General features: G+C 59.2%; 1 protein-coding gene across 1 annotated transcript; it reads right to left on the reverse strand.

Annotated features, from left to right (window-relative positions):
• Positions 1 to 2,157: 2,157 nt before the first annotated feature.
• On the reverse strand, positions 2,158 to 6,669 carry IRX6 (iroquois homeobox 6). Its single transcript, XM_036440746.2, has 5 exons — positions 6,199 to 6,669; positions 4,996 to 5,256; positions 4,182 to 4,291; positions 3,646 to 3,959; positions 2,158 to 2,963 (listed from the first exon to the last, which is right to left on the reverse strand). Exons 1-5 carry the CDS (start codon positions 6,241 to 6,243, stop codon positions 2,206 to 2,208), a joined length of 1,488 nt encoding a protein of 495 aa, XP_036296639.1. The 5' UTR covers positions 6,244 to 6,669; the 3' UTR covers positions 2,158 to 2,205.
• Positions 6,670 to 15,757: the final 9,088 nt, after the last annotated feature.

Raw genomic sequence — 15,757 nt, forward strand, 5'->3', positions numbered from 1 at the left:
CAGCAACAGCTCAACACTGGCCAGGAGCATTTCAGCATTTCTTCTAGACCCTTCTGACTCCCAGCGTGGGAGGAAGCCAGGGGAGGAAGAGAGGGGTGTCAGGGAGTAGCTTGCCGCCTGTCCCCCAGTTTAACCACCCCCTTCCTCTGCAGCCTCCAGGGGTCTTACAATCTCTCTCCCTCCCCACTCCCCAGGACACGGACCCTCTCCATCCCAGACTCCAGGGACTGCCCAGCTGGCACCCTCGCTCAGGTCTGAAAGGCCATCATCCCCCCACCAGGGCGGGTCCAGTGGAGCCCAGCAGGGGAGGCCCAGCTGCTCAAGAGTCAAGCCCATAGGCTCACTCCCCAGGTGCCATCCCCGCTCCCCGGAGCTCCGAGCTCCCCACTAGGCCCAGGCCCCGGATGTTCCTCCCTCTTCCCCCTGAGCACCTGGGAGCTCGCTAGCTGGCTGAAACCAAAGCCACTGCACCCAAAATGCGGGCACTCATCCCTCCACCCCCAGCCCTGCTCCCCACACCGAGGGACAAGGCCCTCTTCCCTGCCCGCCCGCTCCCATGGGTGGGCCAGGGCCGGGAGTGTTTGCTGACCCCGGTTTAAGGGAAAGAATGCCCGGTCTCCCCCTCAGCGGGCCTGGCAAGCTGTCAGACTTCGCCATTTCGCCCCATCCTAGGAGCGCGGGGTCCTAGCACCAGTGCCAAGGGAGGGCCGCGAAGATCCCCATGGTCCCATCCAACCAAGGATGTTAAAACCCAAGTACGAGGGAACCACAGGCAGCTTCCAGACAAGTGTCTGACAGCTCCCATCATCCCTGACCTCCCAGTTCAGTCCCCACCTCCTGCGCCCAGGGTACAGCCTGGAGACAGCCTGTCCCACACAGGATGGGCGCAGGGAGCTGGGTTGGGGCGCGGAGTTCCGAGGCTGCAGGTGCCCAGGCCTGGGCCCAAACCCTGTTAATTTCTCTCCCAGAAACGGGGGCTGAGGTCTGCAGCCCAAACCATGTCCTGTCTCCCCCCACACTTCCCCCTCCAATCCCCCCTCTCACAGAGAGGCCACACAGCTTAGGTCTTGGGTCCGGCTTGATTATTTTTAAGGACACAAGGAATGGGGGAAGGGGGTGTAGACATAGATGATCCTTAGGGCCCAGGTCAGCATGGAAGTTACAACGTGAGGGGGTGGGGTGACCAGGGGAGGGAGCAGCTCAGACCCTGGATCCAGAGGAGGGAGGCAGACTGGCCCGCCTCCCCCCAGGTAACCTACCACTTCCTCTGGGATCTGAGGGGACGCCCCTCTGCCCCCCACTCCCAGCTCCGCGTGCAAGGAGAGCCTGCGGGAGGGTTGGTTTCTGTGGGTCTGTCCGTCTCTTAAAGGGGGCGGAGGTGGCGGAGAGCCCCCAGTTCCTTGGGAGGTCTCCCCACTTCTCGGAGTGAAGGTGAGTCGGCGAAGTCGGGCTGATTTCCGCAAATCGCACCGGGGCGCTAACCTGCTGAGAGAGGAGAGGTTGATTAAAACCTGGCGGCCTGGGGCGGTGGTTCCTGGGAAATTGGAGGCCAGGGGAGTCTCCTCCACGGGGAATCCGAGGTCTAGAAGTAATTTGCCCGCCAGAGGTAACACGTGGGCCCCTTTGTGTGTAAATTCAAATAACAATGGAACCTAGTTTCCGCTAATCCTGGGAGAAAAGACCACAAAGAGCTGAACTCTCATGGCCCGAGGCTGCCAATTTCTCGGGAATGGCCCTGTGTGGGGTGACACTTCCTCCCGCCAGGTCTGGCCAGAGACCCAGCGGGGAGGGGGCAGTGGGGAGGAGACGCGGATTGGCAGTCACACCCTGCTTAGGGGTGATCTTGAGATAAGTGCGCTCCAAGGACATCACCAACCCCGGCTGCCCTCCCCAGGTGCCCGCGGGGCTGCAGAGAGGATGGGAAGCTCTCTCATAAGCCCTGGCCTTCCCACTTTCCCGGGAGCCCAGGGGCCTGCCCAGCCCCAGCAAACCCGGACACAAGCATGGCAGGGGCACACCGCCCTCCTCTGCAGGGCAGGCAGGGGACCAGGGCTCCTGTGCCAGAGGGTGCCCACCTGGTGCACCTGGCAGGTCCCCAGGTGCCAGTGCAGAGGGGCAGGCTGCCCATCTCTTTCGCCACTGCCTCCCTTGGAGCTTTTTACTGTTATTTGGCTTTTACATGAGGGAAACCTAGGACTGCTCTCTCTAAGCTTCCGTTTTAAAGAGGGCTGTGCGCCCATCCCGTGCCAGGTGGAACCTGGCCGTGCCCAAGGGTCCCGAAGGGTATGTCACGGGCGGGGCAGCACACAGGCAGGGGTCTTTTGGACACAGTCCCAGCGCCATGGGGGGCCCGCTACCTTCTGCTCCGGACGGCGGCGGGTACTGGCACTGCCCCGCTGCCTCCCTCAGCCGCGGGCACGAGGCGCAGCTCAGGGGCAGCACCTGCATCGCCAGCGCGGGCTTCCCGAAGGCTCTGGCTCCGAGGCAACAAGGCTGGTCCGGTGCGGAGTCTCTGAGGCCTGTGGGGGGCTGTCGGGGAGTCAGGCGGCACTCGGGGCTGCTGCGGGTTTTGGGCGGGGCGGGGGGCGCCCCTTGGGCGGTGGCCGTGTGCGCCAGGGACCAGATGCGGGGCTTCTGGCCGCAGGGGGAGTGCGTGGTCAGGGCGGGGGCTCCTGGCTCCACCCGCAGGAAGTCAGCTTCTCCCGAGGATCCGGGGGGCTCGGGGAAAGAGAAGCGGGGTGCCTTCAGGCCGCACTCCCTGCGCTCCGGCCGGCCCAGGGGAGCCAGGGCACATGGGGTCGGCAGCGGCTGCGCATCCTTGTGGCACTCCACGAGCCTGTCCATAGCCATGACCTCTGCCTCCTCTTCATCCTCCTCCTCCTCCTCCTCCTCCTCATCCCCCTCCTCTTCCTCCAGGTCACTCAGCCGGAGGAGTCCCTGAGCTTCCCGGCTCGCAGCGAGGTCTGCAGGACGGGAGGAGAGAGTGAGAAAAGCGCCAGGCCAGCCCCCGGGGAAATCTGCGGGAGTGCCGGTCCCCAGAAGCTTTTAGCGAGATGTGCCCGGCCCTGGGGCATGCTGGGAGTCCTCCACCAGGAGGACCACACCAGCCCTCACCAGGGCCCCAGGGACAGAACGCCCGCCCCAGCCTGGACCCCACCCCACCAGACCTCTCCTCCTCTCCATTCGCCCCCAGCCCCCAGGCGGGGGAAACCCATATAAAAGGCAAGGGGGTAATTTCTATCTCGTTTCCGCATGCCCAGGTGGCTGGTGTGTGGGATGTAAAGCAGCAAGAGCTAAAGAGGTGCCAGACACCCAGGCAATTCATCCTGGGAAAGGGCTTCTGGGGGCCCTGAGTTCTTAAAGGGGTCACAGTGCTCCACTGCGAAAGGGTTAAAGGGGGCTGGCCTTAGAGAAGAACGAGGGGGCTGCGTTCCTTGGCTTAGGCGGCCAGGAAGGACCTGCCCAGGTGGCACTTTAGTCCAGACAAAGCTGGTTCTGTAGGGGAGGCGGGGCAGAGGGTACCTGCGGGCACAGGCCCTGAGGCCTGCAGGGGGAGCCAGGTGCCAGGGTCAGCGAGCAGCGCCCTCCCTAAAGCCCACCCCGAGGGCAGCAGCAGGCAGCTGGGGTGGTGCCAGTGGCGGATACCTTGGGCCTCACCCCGTAGGCAGCAGCCCGGTGACTCCCGGGCCCCCTCCTCGGCCCTCCGCTCTTCCCCGCCCCTGTTCTTGGGCGCCCAGGTCATCTTGTTCTCCTTCTTGAGGCGCCGGCGCGCGTTGGCGAACCAGGTGGACACCTGGGTGAGCGTCATCTTGGTGACGATGGCCAGCATGATCTTCTCGCCCTTGGTGGGGTAGGGGTTCTTGCGGTGCTCCTGCAGCCAGGCCTTGAGCGTGCTCGTGGTCTCTCGGGTGGCGTTCTTCCTGCGCCCTGCGCTGCTCAACTCCGTGGCCGAGTGGTACCTGCAGGGGGAACCCGGCTCACAGTCCTGGAAGGGCCGGCCACCTGGGGCGGCGGGCAGAAGGGGGGGGTGCGGCCTGGGGATGGGCTCTGCTTCCTTCCCTCCCTGCTCATCCCCCTTCCCACTCGCTGCTGCCCAGATCAGCCCTCCCTAGGCAGCAGATGGGGAAGGACCTTCCCTGCCAGCCACCAGTGTGCCCCACACCTTACCGCCCACACCTTACCGGTCATAGGGGTAGTGCCCCAGCGTGGGCTCGTAGGGGTAATAGGCTCCCGGCTGCGAGAGGCTGGGCGCCAAGCTCCCTGCGGTCTCCTTAAACTCATACTGGGCGTTCTGGTGGGGGGAGGGGAGGGGGAGGAGGAAGGAAGGACTCAGTTCTCCCTGCATGTGGGGAGGAGACCAGGTGGGGTCGGCGCTAAGGATGTCAACTCCAGAGGAGTCCGTCCAAGCTCAATTCCAGTACCCATGGCCTCGCACTGGCCTTGCGATCTTGGGAACGGTTGCTAACCTCACCATGCCTCAGTTTCCCCTCGGTCAGCGGGGATGATAATGGTCCCCGTAGGCTATTGAAAAAGCTCTGGCAGGTGGAATGTCTGGGGCAGCATAAGCAGTAGTTACGCGTTAGCGGTTATGACTACTGTTACCACTGGTGCGTCCCTCCCCCCACCTGGGGGACTCCCCTGCCTCAGTTTCCAGCAGAGCTGGTGTCTGACCCTGCCTATCTCTTGGTGACTCTGGGGAAGGTCTGGACCCCAGCTTCCTCAGCTGTACCTTGAGGGGAGTAGGGGACTTGCCTAGCTCCTGTGAATAGAGATGCAAATGTGTGAATAGAGATGCAAATGTTTCCTAAACAGCGTGGACTTCTGCAAACTGTGACTTAACCCCTTTCCAAGACCCCAACCACTGCCTGTCCTCCAAGGAGCTGTGCGTCCTTCCTAGGTTTCCCTGGAGACGTCACAGTGGGTTTCCCCAGAAGCTTCTGCCCCTGGGCGGTGGGTTCTGGAGCCCAGACCCCAGGTCCCACCCCCTGCACTCACCAGCGCCCCGTACAGCGCGGGCGGCTCTGGGCTGTAGGGCAGGTACCCGGGGTAGCTCTGGGCAGCCGCAGCGGCTGCGTAGGGGGCTCCATAGATGCCCAGGGCCGTGCCCAACTCCGGCCGCGCACTGCCCAGCAGCCGGCTGTCGTAGGGAGCTAAGCAGAGAGCTGCGGCCGCCGGGCTGGAGCCCGAGGCCACATCGGGGACGGAGCGCGGGGAGGATTCGCAGCAAGTGGCGCTGGAGTTTGCAGACACCAGGAACTAGGGGGGCGGGGGCGAGAGAGAAGGCATGGGAGGTCAGAGACCCCAACACGGGATCGCTCCTTCGTTCAACATCACCCAAACGCCACCGCCGGCTGAGCATTCTGCTGAGCCCTGCACAGGGGGGATCCGAAGACAGTTTCATCCAAACAGCCCTCAGAGACGCTCCTGAGCCATCGCTAAGGCTGCAGTTCCCACGGGGCCCGGCCACTGAGGACATTCTGAAACCCACTCTGCTGGCTCCCCCGCCCCGTCCCCGTCACAGGGTCCTGCAAAGGCAGAGCTGGAAGTTGGCCCTGGAAACCTTCATCCTGTCTCAGGCAGACAGACCCCCATTTGACAGGAAGGGCGGGCAGGCTTGTCCAAGGTCACCGAGGGGGTCAGAGGCCGGGCGGGGACTGGACCCCAGGAAGTTTTACCCCGCACTCTGGCGAGAAACTGGAGAACAGGGGTGGGCACCCCCAGAATTTCTCCAGGAAACCCTGGTCCCCGCACAGCGCCCACACAGGCCTGTAAGATGGAAGGAACCAGAAGCGAGGAGCTTGGACGGACCCAAGGAAGGGGGGAGGGAAGAACAGAGGTCAACCACGAACAGCAGCAGGACAGCTGTGGGATGGAAGTCTCCTTCCCTGAGCCCCTCCAGGCCACCTCAGCCGGCTCTCTGTGCAGTAAGGGGGCCTGTCTGGAAGCTCCCCGGACCCCACCCTCCTCCTGAGCGCAGGGTCAGAGGGTCCCTGTTTGGGGTCACCCCTTCTTCCAGGCTTGCGCTGGGGGAGCGGACCTGAGGATGTCAGAGTGGACTGTGGTACCTTGTTACCTGGTCCCTGCTGCCTCTGGTCTCCCGGGAGACCCATCGGAGAGGAGGGTGCTCAGGGACAGGCGGGTGCACTGGGTACCCCCTCCATCCAGTCGCCCCCGCCCCCCAAAAGAGGCGCCTCTTACCTGGGAAGCGCTGCCATACGGGTGTCCAAAGTGCGGGAAGGCCATGGTGGCTGTCCTCGGCTCTCCTCCCTCTTCCTAGCGTGCTCCCTCCTCGGCCCCCGCGGTCCTGCGCCTCCAGCCGGGCGCTGCCTCAGTTCCTTACGCGGCTGCGGGTGGTGCCCAGCGCCGGGTCCTCCGCCCGCTCGGCGCTCCCAGAGGCAGAGCCCAGGGCAGACGGGCCCGCCGAGCCCCGCGCTCTCGAAGGCGCTGCACAGGCTGCCGAGGGCCGGGAGGCAGGAGGGCCCATGGATGAGCCGGGGGAGGGAGAGGAGGCGGCGAGTTCCCCAAGGCGCGCGGTGGGGAGGCTGTGCGACTCCGGAGGGGTCCGAGGCGGCCAGAGGCTCCGCGTGACGTCACGGTAATCCCGGGCCGCCAGGCGGGCCCTCGGGCCCCGAGGCCCCGGGCCACCCAACGCGCCCAGCGCGGCAGCCCTTGCGCGCTCACCCGCACCTACTCCTTATTCCGAGTCCCCACCCTCCTCCTGAGCGCACGGTCAGAGGGTCCGAGTTTCGGGTCACCCCCTTGTCCAGGCTTGCTCTGGGGGAGCGGACCAGAGGATGTCAGAGGCTGGTGCAGCCGGCGAGGAATGTCAGAGACCCTGACCCTCTCCGCTGGGCGCGCAGGATCCTACCCCTTTGCGCTTTCCATCCGCGCGCGCGCACGCCTCCCTCTCCAAATTCCCTGGGCGCAGCGCTCACCTCCTCCCCGCGGCCCGGAGGAGGAGGAGGAGGAGGAGGAGGAGGGAGGCCTCCTGGGCGGCGAGGGAGGAGAGGATCCAAAAGGAGGCGCAGGAGGAAGAAAGCGGAGGAAAGCGGGGGAGAGATGCTAGCGGAGAAGGAGGCGGAGGGGAGAGGAGAGCGGAGCCGGAGTGAGCGGAGGCGCGCGGGGCGGGGAGGGAGCCGGGCGGGCGCGGGCTGGGCGGCGGCGGCCCGGCCGCAGGTGGAGGGGGAGCGGAGGCTCCGGGGTGAGGCTTCAGCCGGCTCCCCACCCGCCCTCCGCCCGCAGCAAAGTTTGTTCGCGTCCCAGGCCCCCCGAGAGAGATCCTTGGGGCGGCGCTGGGCGGCGCCGGTGAACCCCGCTGGCGCCTTTGTCCGCGGGGACCCGGCTCTGCTCTCCAGTGCCCCAAAGCTAGCTGGATTCGTGCCCTCCCTTGGCGCAGGGGCCTTTGCCAGGGCCTTGGCCCCGGCGGGCTTCTCTGCCCCTCGGGCCCTGGAACAGGCCGGATAGCGCCCCCTCGAGGCCCAGGTTCAGGCGCCCCGAGGATCCACCTGGAAACGCGCCCAGCCTGACCCCGGGCCCTGCAGACCCTGAGCTCAGCCCGGGGAGCGGAGCCGCGGGAGGCGCCGGGCCGGGCCGGGCTGCAGCGGCGGCGCTCCGCCGGGGGTGGCGCTGGCGAGCCGCGCTGGAGCGGGCCCTTCGCTCTCCGCCTGGACGCCCGCCCGGCTGGGCCCCGGGTCTGACCGGCCCCCTTAGTCCCCGGGGCCCTCCAGGGGCACGGATGGGCGCATGAGCTCTTTGGGGGCCCGGGTAGGGGCTACGACCTCCACGCCCGCCCCGGGAAAGCGGCCCTGGCTGGTGAGCGCCGTAGATCCCGCACCCCAAAAAGGCTCAGCCCCTAGGCCCGGAGCAGCCTCCCCGGAGGGCCTGCACCCCGAGAACAGGGACAGCCCTTCTGGAGGGCGCTGGCGGCGGCTGCCCGAATGCCAGGCGAGCTCTGGGTTTGGGAGCTGCAGGCCAGTGACCTCGGGAAGCCTGGCCTTCCACTCCCCGGGTCACTGCACCTTCCAGCCCTCAGGGCCCCGCGGGAGGAATGGGGTTCGGGGAGGGTTGGTCCAAGGGCTCAGCTTTATGTTCGAGCTGAAACACAAGAACCTCTGGCCCCCTCGTTAGGGACAGCCCGTCTCCTCTGCCCTGGGTCCTCGCAGGGCCAGGAGGGGGCACAGGGGCAGGGCCAGGTCGGGGCCCCGTTTGCCTCTGGCCCCCCGAAGCAAAGCCACCCCTTTAGAGCCACATCTCCGGCTCCCCCTTTTCCAAATCTCAGGTTCTGCAGAACTGGGGAGGCGCTTACAGAAGCCGCACTCCCAACCGCAGGCTCCCCCCTGAGAGACACGGGACAGTTCCTTTCTGAGCAGCAGCGGGAGCTCAGCGAGGGCCCTGAGCCAGGAGAAACCTCGCCTTCAACCCGGGAAGCTGCCCTCCTTAGAAAGAGAAGGATGGTTATCGCCTGATTGATTTAGTGATAACACTTCCCCATAATAGCTGGATCCCCTGATTTCTCCAAATGCACTTTGGCGCCATCCACACATTTGCGGCTCGGATGCATCTGAGCTTTTTTTTTCCTTCTTCTTTTTTTAAGTGAGAATTGGAGAGCATTCATTAAATTAGTCCCTCGGGGGAGATTACGGCTAATTAATTAATTGCAAACATTTCCAGAGGGAAGGTATGTCAATTGTAACGTAATAAAATGAGGTGGTTGAAATCCTTACTCAGCAACTTAGGTTGCCCATTCGTTCCCAAGCAGGTTTTTTTTTTTCCCACCCCCGACAGAAAAAACGGGGATGGTGGTGGAGAAAAAGCATTAGCTCAGTCCCCTGGAGGTCTGGTTGCAAAGGAGACGCTACCGCAGAGCAGGTATTGATTTTCGGCTGATTTATCAGACCTCTGCGGTATCAGTGCGCGCGCAGGGCCTGCAGGCCTCCCTCTCGTCTCTGCTGGCTGGGATTGGAGGAAAGCAACCTGATTTTTTCAAAAGAAAAAGAGAGGAAGAGGAGGAGGAACAGCGGAGAAGGAGATTGGGACGCAGGGCTAGGGAGATACCCCAGCTCATTTCCTTCTTATCCGGTAAAAAATATTAACAAAGAACTCCACTCGGAAGGGCCTTCTGCTCAGGAACCTTCCCATTGTCCTCCTGGTTGCTTCGTGGTACCAGGATGTGCAAGCCTCTGGGTTCCAGGTGTGGGGACCGCGGTTGGCTATTTCTTTCCGAGGGGTTGGGGGGGGGGGAGTGGCACCCACAGCTAAACTCACCCTGGCTGCTGACATGGAGTGCCACCCCTTTGAACGCTTTGTGGGGTTCCCTACAATGGATTCTTAGGGAAGTGTCCCTATTTTTAAAAAAAAATATTTTATTGAATTTTTTACAGAAAGGAAGAGAGAGGGATATAGAGAGTTAGAAACATCTATGAGAGAGAATCATCGATCAGCCGCCTCCTGCACACTCCCTACTGAGGGTGTGCCTGCAACCAAGGTATATGCCCTTGACCTGAATTGAACCTGGGACCCTTCAGTCTGCAGGCCGATGCTCTATCCACTGAGCCAAACTGGTTTCGGCAAGTGTCTCTGTTCTTGCCATCCTCTCGGGACCCCATGTGGGACCCAGAACAGAACGAAGCCAGAGGTTAACCCGGGATCAACCTTCCTCTGGCGGAAGGCGCAGGGAAAGGCAGTCTGTGTCTACATCGGAGTCCCTGCAGTGGGATCTGTTCCTAGACCGTCCATAGGCGCCCACTATGGCTTCCATACTCACGAGGGCTCTGAGCTTCTCCACCCACCGCGCTGGCTCTTTATGGCTCTGCTCCGCCATGATTCATTTTGTTTCGGGAAAGATGCCCGCTGGTATATGTGTACCCAGAGACTTTTATGGGAGCTGGTAACGAGAGCTCTCCCATCTAGACCCTCCCAGCTGCAGGGAAGAGAGTCAATTAAGCGAATATGTTTCAAGCGATGATACAGGGTCTTTTATGGTCCGGAGTGGCATGCCCCGGCATTTCCCCCAGCTGCTCATTAAAGCAAATATGCAACAGAGTAAACAATCCAGGGCCCATTTGGAGCGGAGAGTATTAATAGTCCACTTTGTTTATTTTCCACGCTGCTTCGCTCGAAGGCATTGAAGGTCCCAGCCAGCAAAGGAAAGGATGTGTCTTTGACAATAAACTTGAATGGAAGTCTCTCTCTCTCTCTTTCTCTCTCTCTCTCTCTCTCTCTCTCTCTCTCTCTCTCTCACACACACACACACACACACACACACACACACAAAGAAATCGTACTGTGTTAACTTGTTAATTTTGGGTTGAATGTCCATATTTCCTACTGATGCATCAAGACAACAGATTTTTACTGGGAAAGGGGGTGGGGATAAGCCAGAAATGCCCCCCAATCAACCTCAAATGCCTCCTAGAGAAAATAGGCTAGTGCAGGGGCACAAAAACACAGGTGAAACGTGTACTAGGTTATATTGCTTAGGTGCAGACGTGTTAGGGACTGGTAGGAACCGGGAGGAAGGAAATTCCCCCAGAAATTCCCCCAACCTCTGCATGGATGAGCGAGTCCATCTGGACAGACGCATCTATAATTTATACCGACCACTCACCGCAGGTCTCCCCAGCAGGGCCGGGACGGATGCTCATTGTTCTGACAGAAGCAGTGTGCGTGGCATCTGACCGGGAGAGGCAGGGGGCCTCGGCCTGGCCTGGCTACACGTTGTCAATAGCGATTCTGGAAGCAGGAGGGGGAAATGCAGAGGCAGTAATTCCTGGGTGAGGGTGTTGGTGTTGCTTGGTAGAAAGGTGGCAAATAGAAAGAATGAACTTCTGGATAAAGTGAAAGAGAGAGAGAGAGAGAGAGAGAGAGAGAGAGAGAGAGAGAGAGAGAGAGAGAGACCCTGTTTCCCCGAAAATAAGACAGTGTCTTATATTAATTTTTGCTCCCAAAGATGTGCTAGGTCTTATTTTCAGGGGATGTCTTATTTTTCCATGAAGAAGAACACGGTACACATTTATTGTTAAATAAAAATAAAGGAAATTTATTACCTGTATGGTAGTACGGTAGTTGTCAACACAAACCAGACAAACTGTGAATCCTACAGTATCAAGAATTTACTCATTTATTCAATGACAATCATGTCATCATCTTCTGGAACACCATCGTAACAATCCAATTCCTGAATTTCCTGGTGAATTTCTTGTGACTCCATTTCTTTCAGAATCAATGGACCAAATCTCTCATGATTAGCTTAGGGGGGGCCTTATTTTCGGGGGGGGGATGCCTTATATTTCACTCAGAAGGAAACCTGTAAGTAGGTCTTCTTTTTGGAGGATGTCTTATTTTTGGGGAAACACGGTAGATAGAAATAGAGATAGAGAGAATGCAGGGCTCCTGGAGTGTCAGCAAACCAAGTGTTAACCTGAGCACAGAGTTCACCAAGGAGAGCTTGTTAATAACCAAATTCCTTTGCATTCATAACATGGTTTGGAGCTTTCTGGAACACCTCTGCTTTTTCTGTTTTCCTTTTCTTTCCTTCTTATGTAAGGCTCCTGATGAGGACGTTGGAGGGATGAGAAGCAAATCCAAGATCACGTAGCCCAGTAGGTGCCAGGGGGGGACCGGAACCCCGCCCTCTGACCTTGGGTCTTCCCACGGGGCCGTACTTCAAACCCGGAAGCCAGGCCCTGCCTGGCGACATTGTTAAGCCCAATTGGACTGCGGGAATTCACATGGAGGAAAGCACGTGACAGTGGCACTTAGCAGAGACAATATCTAAATATCTTCCGGAATCAGCCCTGACTGGTTTGGCTCAGAGCATCGGCCTGCGGACTGAAGGGTCCCAGGTTTGATTCCGGTCAAGGGTATGTACCCTGGTTTTGGGCACATCCCCAGTAGCGGGTGTGCAGGAAGCAGCTGGTCGGTATAGGAAGTATGGACATTTAACCCAAGACAGGCTGCCGGAAGCACCTATGTTCAAGGCCGCGGCTACAGGTGTTTCTATCAACCTGAACTGTGAAAGGGCCTATGCCATACTTGGGGAGTTTCAGAAATGTGGTGTGGATCGTTAATTACAACGGAAAGCGGCGAGCAGACCCAGCTGTGGCTACGTACCTAACAAAGCCAGCCACGAAACAGTAAGTAAATAAAAACGATCCGGTCAAGGTTATGTCTCTACATGCGCATTGGTTTAAAAAAAAAAAAAAATCAATGAACTGAATTTAGTGAGTGACTGTTTTCGGGAAGAGAGACGATTTTTAACCTTTGTGTTTGCCTGGTAGACGGGAGGGAGGGTAGTGGGGGAGGGAGGCGGGGGAAGTGGAGGGCATTTGGTGCTGGCTTTCAAAGTGGTTGTTGCGTATCGAAAGTCTTGGTTATTGTATAGGATCCTGTGCCCGGTGACATCTTGCTCATGAGAAGCTCAAGACATCGCAGGTGTTTTCAGAGAATGAACACGGTAACTAAACCACAGAGGCAGGGATTGGAGAACCCGGGAATGGTTTTTTGAAGCTAAAGTCTTTGGGAAAGAAACACCTGCAAGGAATAAAGACTCGGGGGATGCGGTGCCAAGGCCGTTCTCCCCTTTAGGAGGGGCCTGGGGGTGGTCCTGAGGGTGCGGCCTGGGCACACGGGCAGGGAGCTGGGTGGTCAGGCCCTGAGGCGGCCGGAGAATACACTTTCACACACACCGTGGCTCACGGTCTGTTCCCAGGGACCTGTTTGGTCATTCTCCCCCCTGAAGGGTTTCGCTGTCATAGACGTTGAGGTTTTGATGAAAATAGGAGCAGCTTCAAGCCCTCTACATTTTTGTCTGATTAGCGGGCGGTCTCTTTCACTGAAAGTTTCTTTTGTTTTTAAAGTTGGCTATTCGGCCCTACTGGTGTGGTGTGGCTCAGTGGTTGAGCGTCGACCTATGAACCAGGAGGTTATGGTTTGATTCCCGGCCAGGGCATGTGCCCGGGTTTAGGGCTCCATCCCCAGTGTGGGGCGTGCAGGAGGCAGCTGACCAATGATTCTCCCTCATCACTGATGTTTCTCTCTCTCTCTCTCTCTCCTTCTCCCTGCCTCTCTGAAATCAATACAAACATATATTAAAAAAATAAAATAAAACAAAACCGACTCTTCGGCCTGACCAGCAGCTTTCTTTCCAGTGCCACCGGGCCACACGACTTCAGGGAAGCTGGGGCCATGTCTGATGTCCCACGCTGGCCGCCGTAACTCACGGCACATCTTCCCGGGTCGATAAAAATATGGGGAATATATCATTTTTAAAGGGGAAAAAAGAGAGAGAGGAACACACGAGACGTGCCCATGAAGGGCACAGCCACCCTCACTCCCTGCCCGTCCGCCTGGGCCTGCAATTAAACACATTCTGCTAATAAATCTCCGCGCGGCCCCTCGTCAGGCTTTTAACTCTCCTGAAGGTTCAAGCCGGTATCCCAAAAATGTGCCAGCCCTCTCACGGGGTATTTTATAGGCCCATAAATAAACGCGGCAATTAATCTCCGCCGTATTTCCTTCGGGTTTGATGACAATTTATGACGGCGTTCACCCGCCCGGTGCATGAAAACCCTAATGCACTTAAAATCGGATTTCAAACCAAACATTTTATGGGGAAATATAGTATTGATCATCCATTTAAAGGCAGCACGGCGATGATTCATCACCCGCCGTAAAAAAAAGGAGATCCCACGAGGGCCTGACGGAGGACGGGGTGGTGAGATGGTCTGTTCATAAAACCCGGGCCTCTTGTTTGCTTCATCTATCTTCGCGTGCTCCAGCCCTGATGGCTTTCGCATGTTGCTGCTTGAGGAGAAAAACCCCCCTCTCGGCATTTTTCAGAGTGACAGGGGCTTGTGGGATCGCACCGTATTCCCCCCCCCCCCCCCCCCCCCCCCCCGTGGCCATTCTGTCTGGTGGAAGACTCTCGGGAGCCAAAGCCATGGGTCTGCTACTTGGGAGTCAAAGCAATCGCCTGACCCACATCCTAGGGATTTGTCCTTGGCCGATGGTGGCGGTTGGAAGCCGCTGAGGGCCCAGGTGGTCCCCGTCCTAGGGTGCCACACAGGCTTGGATGGCCTTTACAGGGCCAGGTGCGTGGGGGGCTGTTTGAGAATCAGAGGGTGTGGGCCTGTCTTGCCAAGTACCATGCAGCCCGGGCGGGAAGAACAGTGTGGGTCATTCAGGCAGCAGACATGGATGGAGTGCCTGCTAAGTGCTGGCCTGTGAGGGGAGGGTTCATCCCTGAATCAGACAGGTGTCTGCCCTCATGGAGGCCCCGTTCTAATGAGCTACCTGTTCTCACCTCCTCCTGGACCAGCTCATCAGCACCAGAGAAAGTGGCCTAATTCCTCCCTCCCTCCCTCCCTCCCTCCCTTCTTTCCTTCCTTCCTTCCTTCCTTCCTTCCTTCCTTCCTTCCTCTTCCCTCCCTCCCTCCCTCCTTTCCTCCCTCCCTCCCTCCCTCCCTCCCTCGCTCCCTCCCTCCCTTCCGCTTTTCCTCCTTCCTTCCTTCCTTTCTTCCTTCCTTCCTTCCTTCCTTCCTTCCTTCCTTCCTTCCTTCCTTCCTTCCTTCCTTCCTTCTTTCCCTCCAGAAGCCTTTATTGAGGGCTTATTATTAAAGAGCACGAGTTAGGAGCTGGGGGTTGGTAGCCAGCAAGACAATGAAGATCCCGCTCCCCTGGCATTCGCAGGGTGGCTGTGATACTGCCTGAAACCGGACAGCGCTTGTTCTGTGTTACAGACCCTGGCGCCTGAGGGAGCGCCCCTTGCCCGGCATAATGGAACCAGCTGGACATCCTGGGGTTCGATCTCAGGCTGCTGGCTTCAAAGTCCCGGAAAAAAGCACCTATTTTAGATGCCAAGACGATGCCATTTTCAAGAAATAGCCCCCCCGCCCCCCTGGAGGGGCAGGGATCCGGGCTGCTCTGTGCCTGTTGGAGCCTGTGGTTGGCTTCCCCTACCGTCTACCCCGACGCGATGTGGAGTGTCTGCATAGACATGGAAACGCTGGGGCCGCCGAACACTCAGCTGACGTTTTTGTCATTTGCTCCCGCTGGTGGCCAGTGCTGTAGGAAAGGTCCGCGTGACTAGGAAGAACACGGCTCGCTCTCCTGAATCTTGGTTGATGGGGGAGGAGGAGGGAGCACTGAGGGGTGGAACTTTAGGGCCTCGATTTCTCCACACCTACCCACGTGACCTGCTCCCTGTGTGGCATGCTCACCGCGCGCTCTCCTCTCTCCTGCCTGTCTCTCTGGGAGTAGGACAGGAGAGAGTTTCTTATCCTCTTTTCACTGATGAGCCACGGAGGGTCAGAGGGATGAGGGGGCCGGGCCAGGCCATATAGCCAATGGGCATTTGAGACAACCTGGAGCCACTGAGTCTTTGAGGGTCATGGTCCCCTTATGGGCTCCGGCACCTCCTGGGAGGAAGCACGGTCTGACCCTGGAGCTCCGTCTGGGCGGGTGGGTGTGGGGAGGCAGCTCAGAAGCTCTTCCCGCCTCCTCGGAGGTGACCCTTCCCTCTGTCCTTGTGGTTCTGCACCTGCATTCCCCCCACCTCTGCTTCCTGGCTGCTCAGGTTTGCTCCAACCTCAAGCTCTGAAGATGAAGAGAGTCTGCATTGTTCACTCCCGGCCACCAGCCGGCACGATACTGAGGATGAGGCATTTATTTTATTTTAAAAATATATTTTACTGATATTTTTACAGAGAGGAAGGGAGAAGGATAGAGAGTTGGAAGCATCAATGAGAGAGAAACATGG

Source organism: Pipistrellus kuhlii, unplaced genomic scaffold (genome assembly GCF_014108245.1).
Source record: "Pipistrellus kuhlii isolate mPipKuh1 unplaced genomic scaffold, mPipKuh1.p scaffold_m20_p_17, whole genome shotgun sequence".
In the NCBI taxonomy this organism is placed as follows: Eukaryota; Metazoa; Chordata; class Mammalia; order Chiroptera; family Vespertilionidae; genus Pipistrellus; species Pipistrellus kuhlii.

Excerpts from the sequence above, each read along its gene's own strand:
- IRX6 (XM_036440746.2), bottom strand. The coding sequence starts at position 6,243 with ATGGCCTTCCCGCACTTTGGACACCCGTATGGCAGCGCTTCCCAG. Across the intron at positions 4,292-4,995 it reads CCGCGCTGTACGGGGCGCTG|AACGCCCAGTATGAGTTTAA; the intron begins GTGAGTGCAGGG and ends TCCCCCCACCAG. Across the intron at positions 2,964-3,645 it reads CCTACGGGGTGAGGCCCAAG|ACCTCGCTGCGAGCCGGGAA; the intron begins GTATCCGCCACT and ends CCCGTCCTGCAG.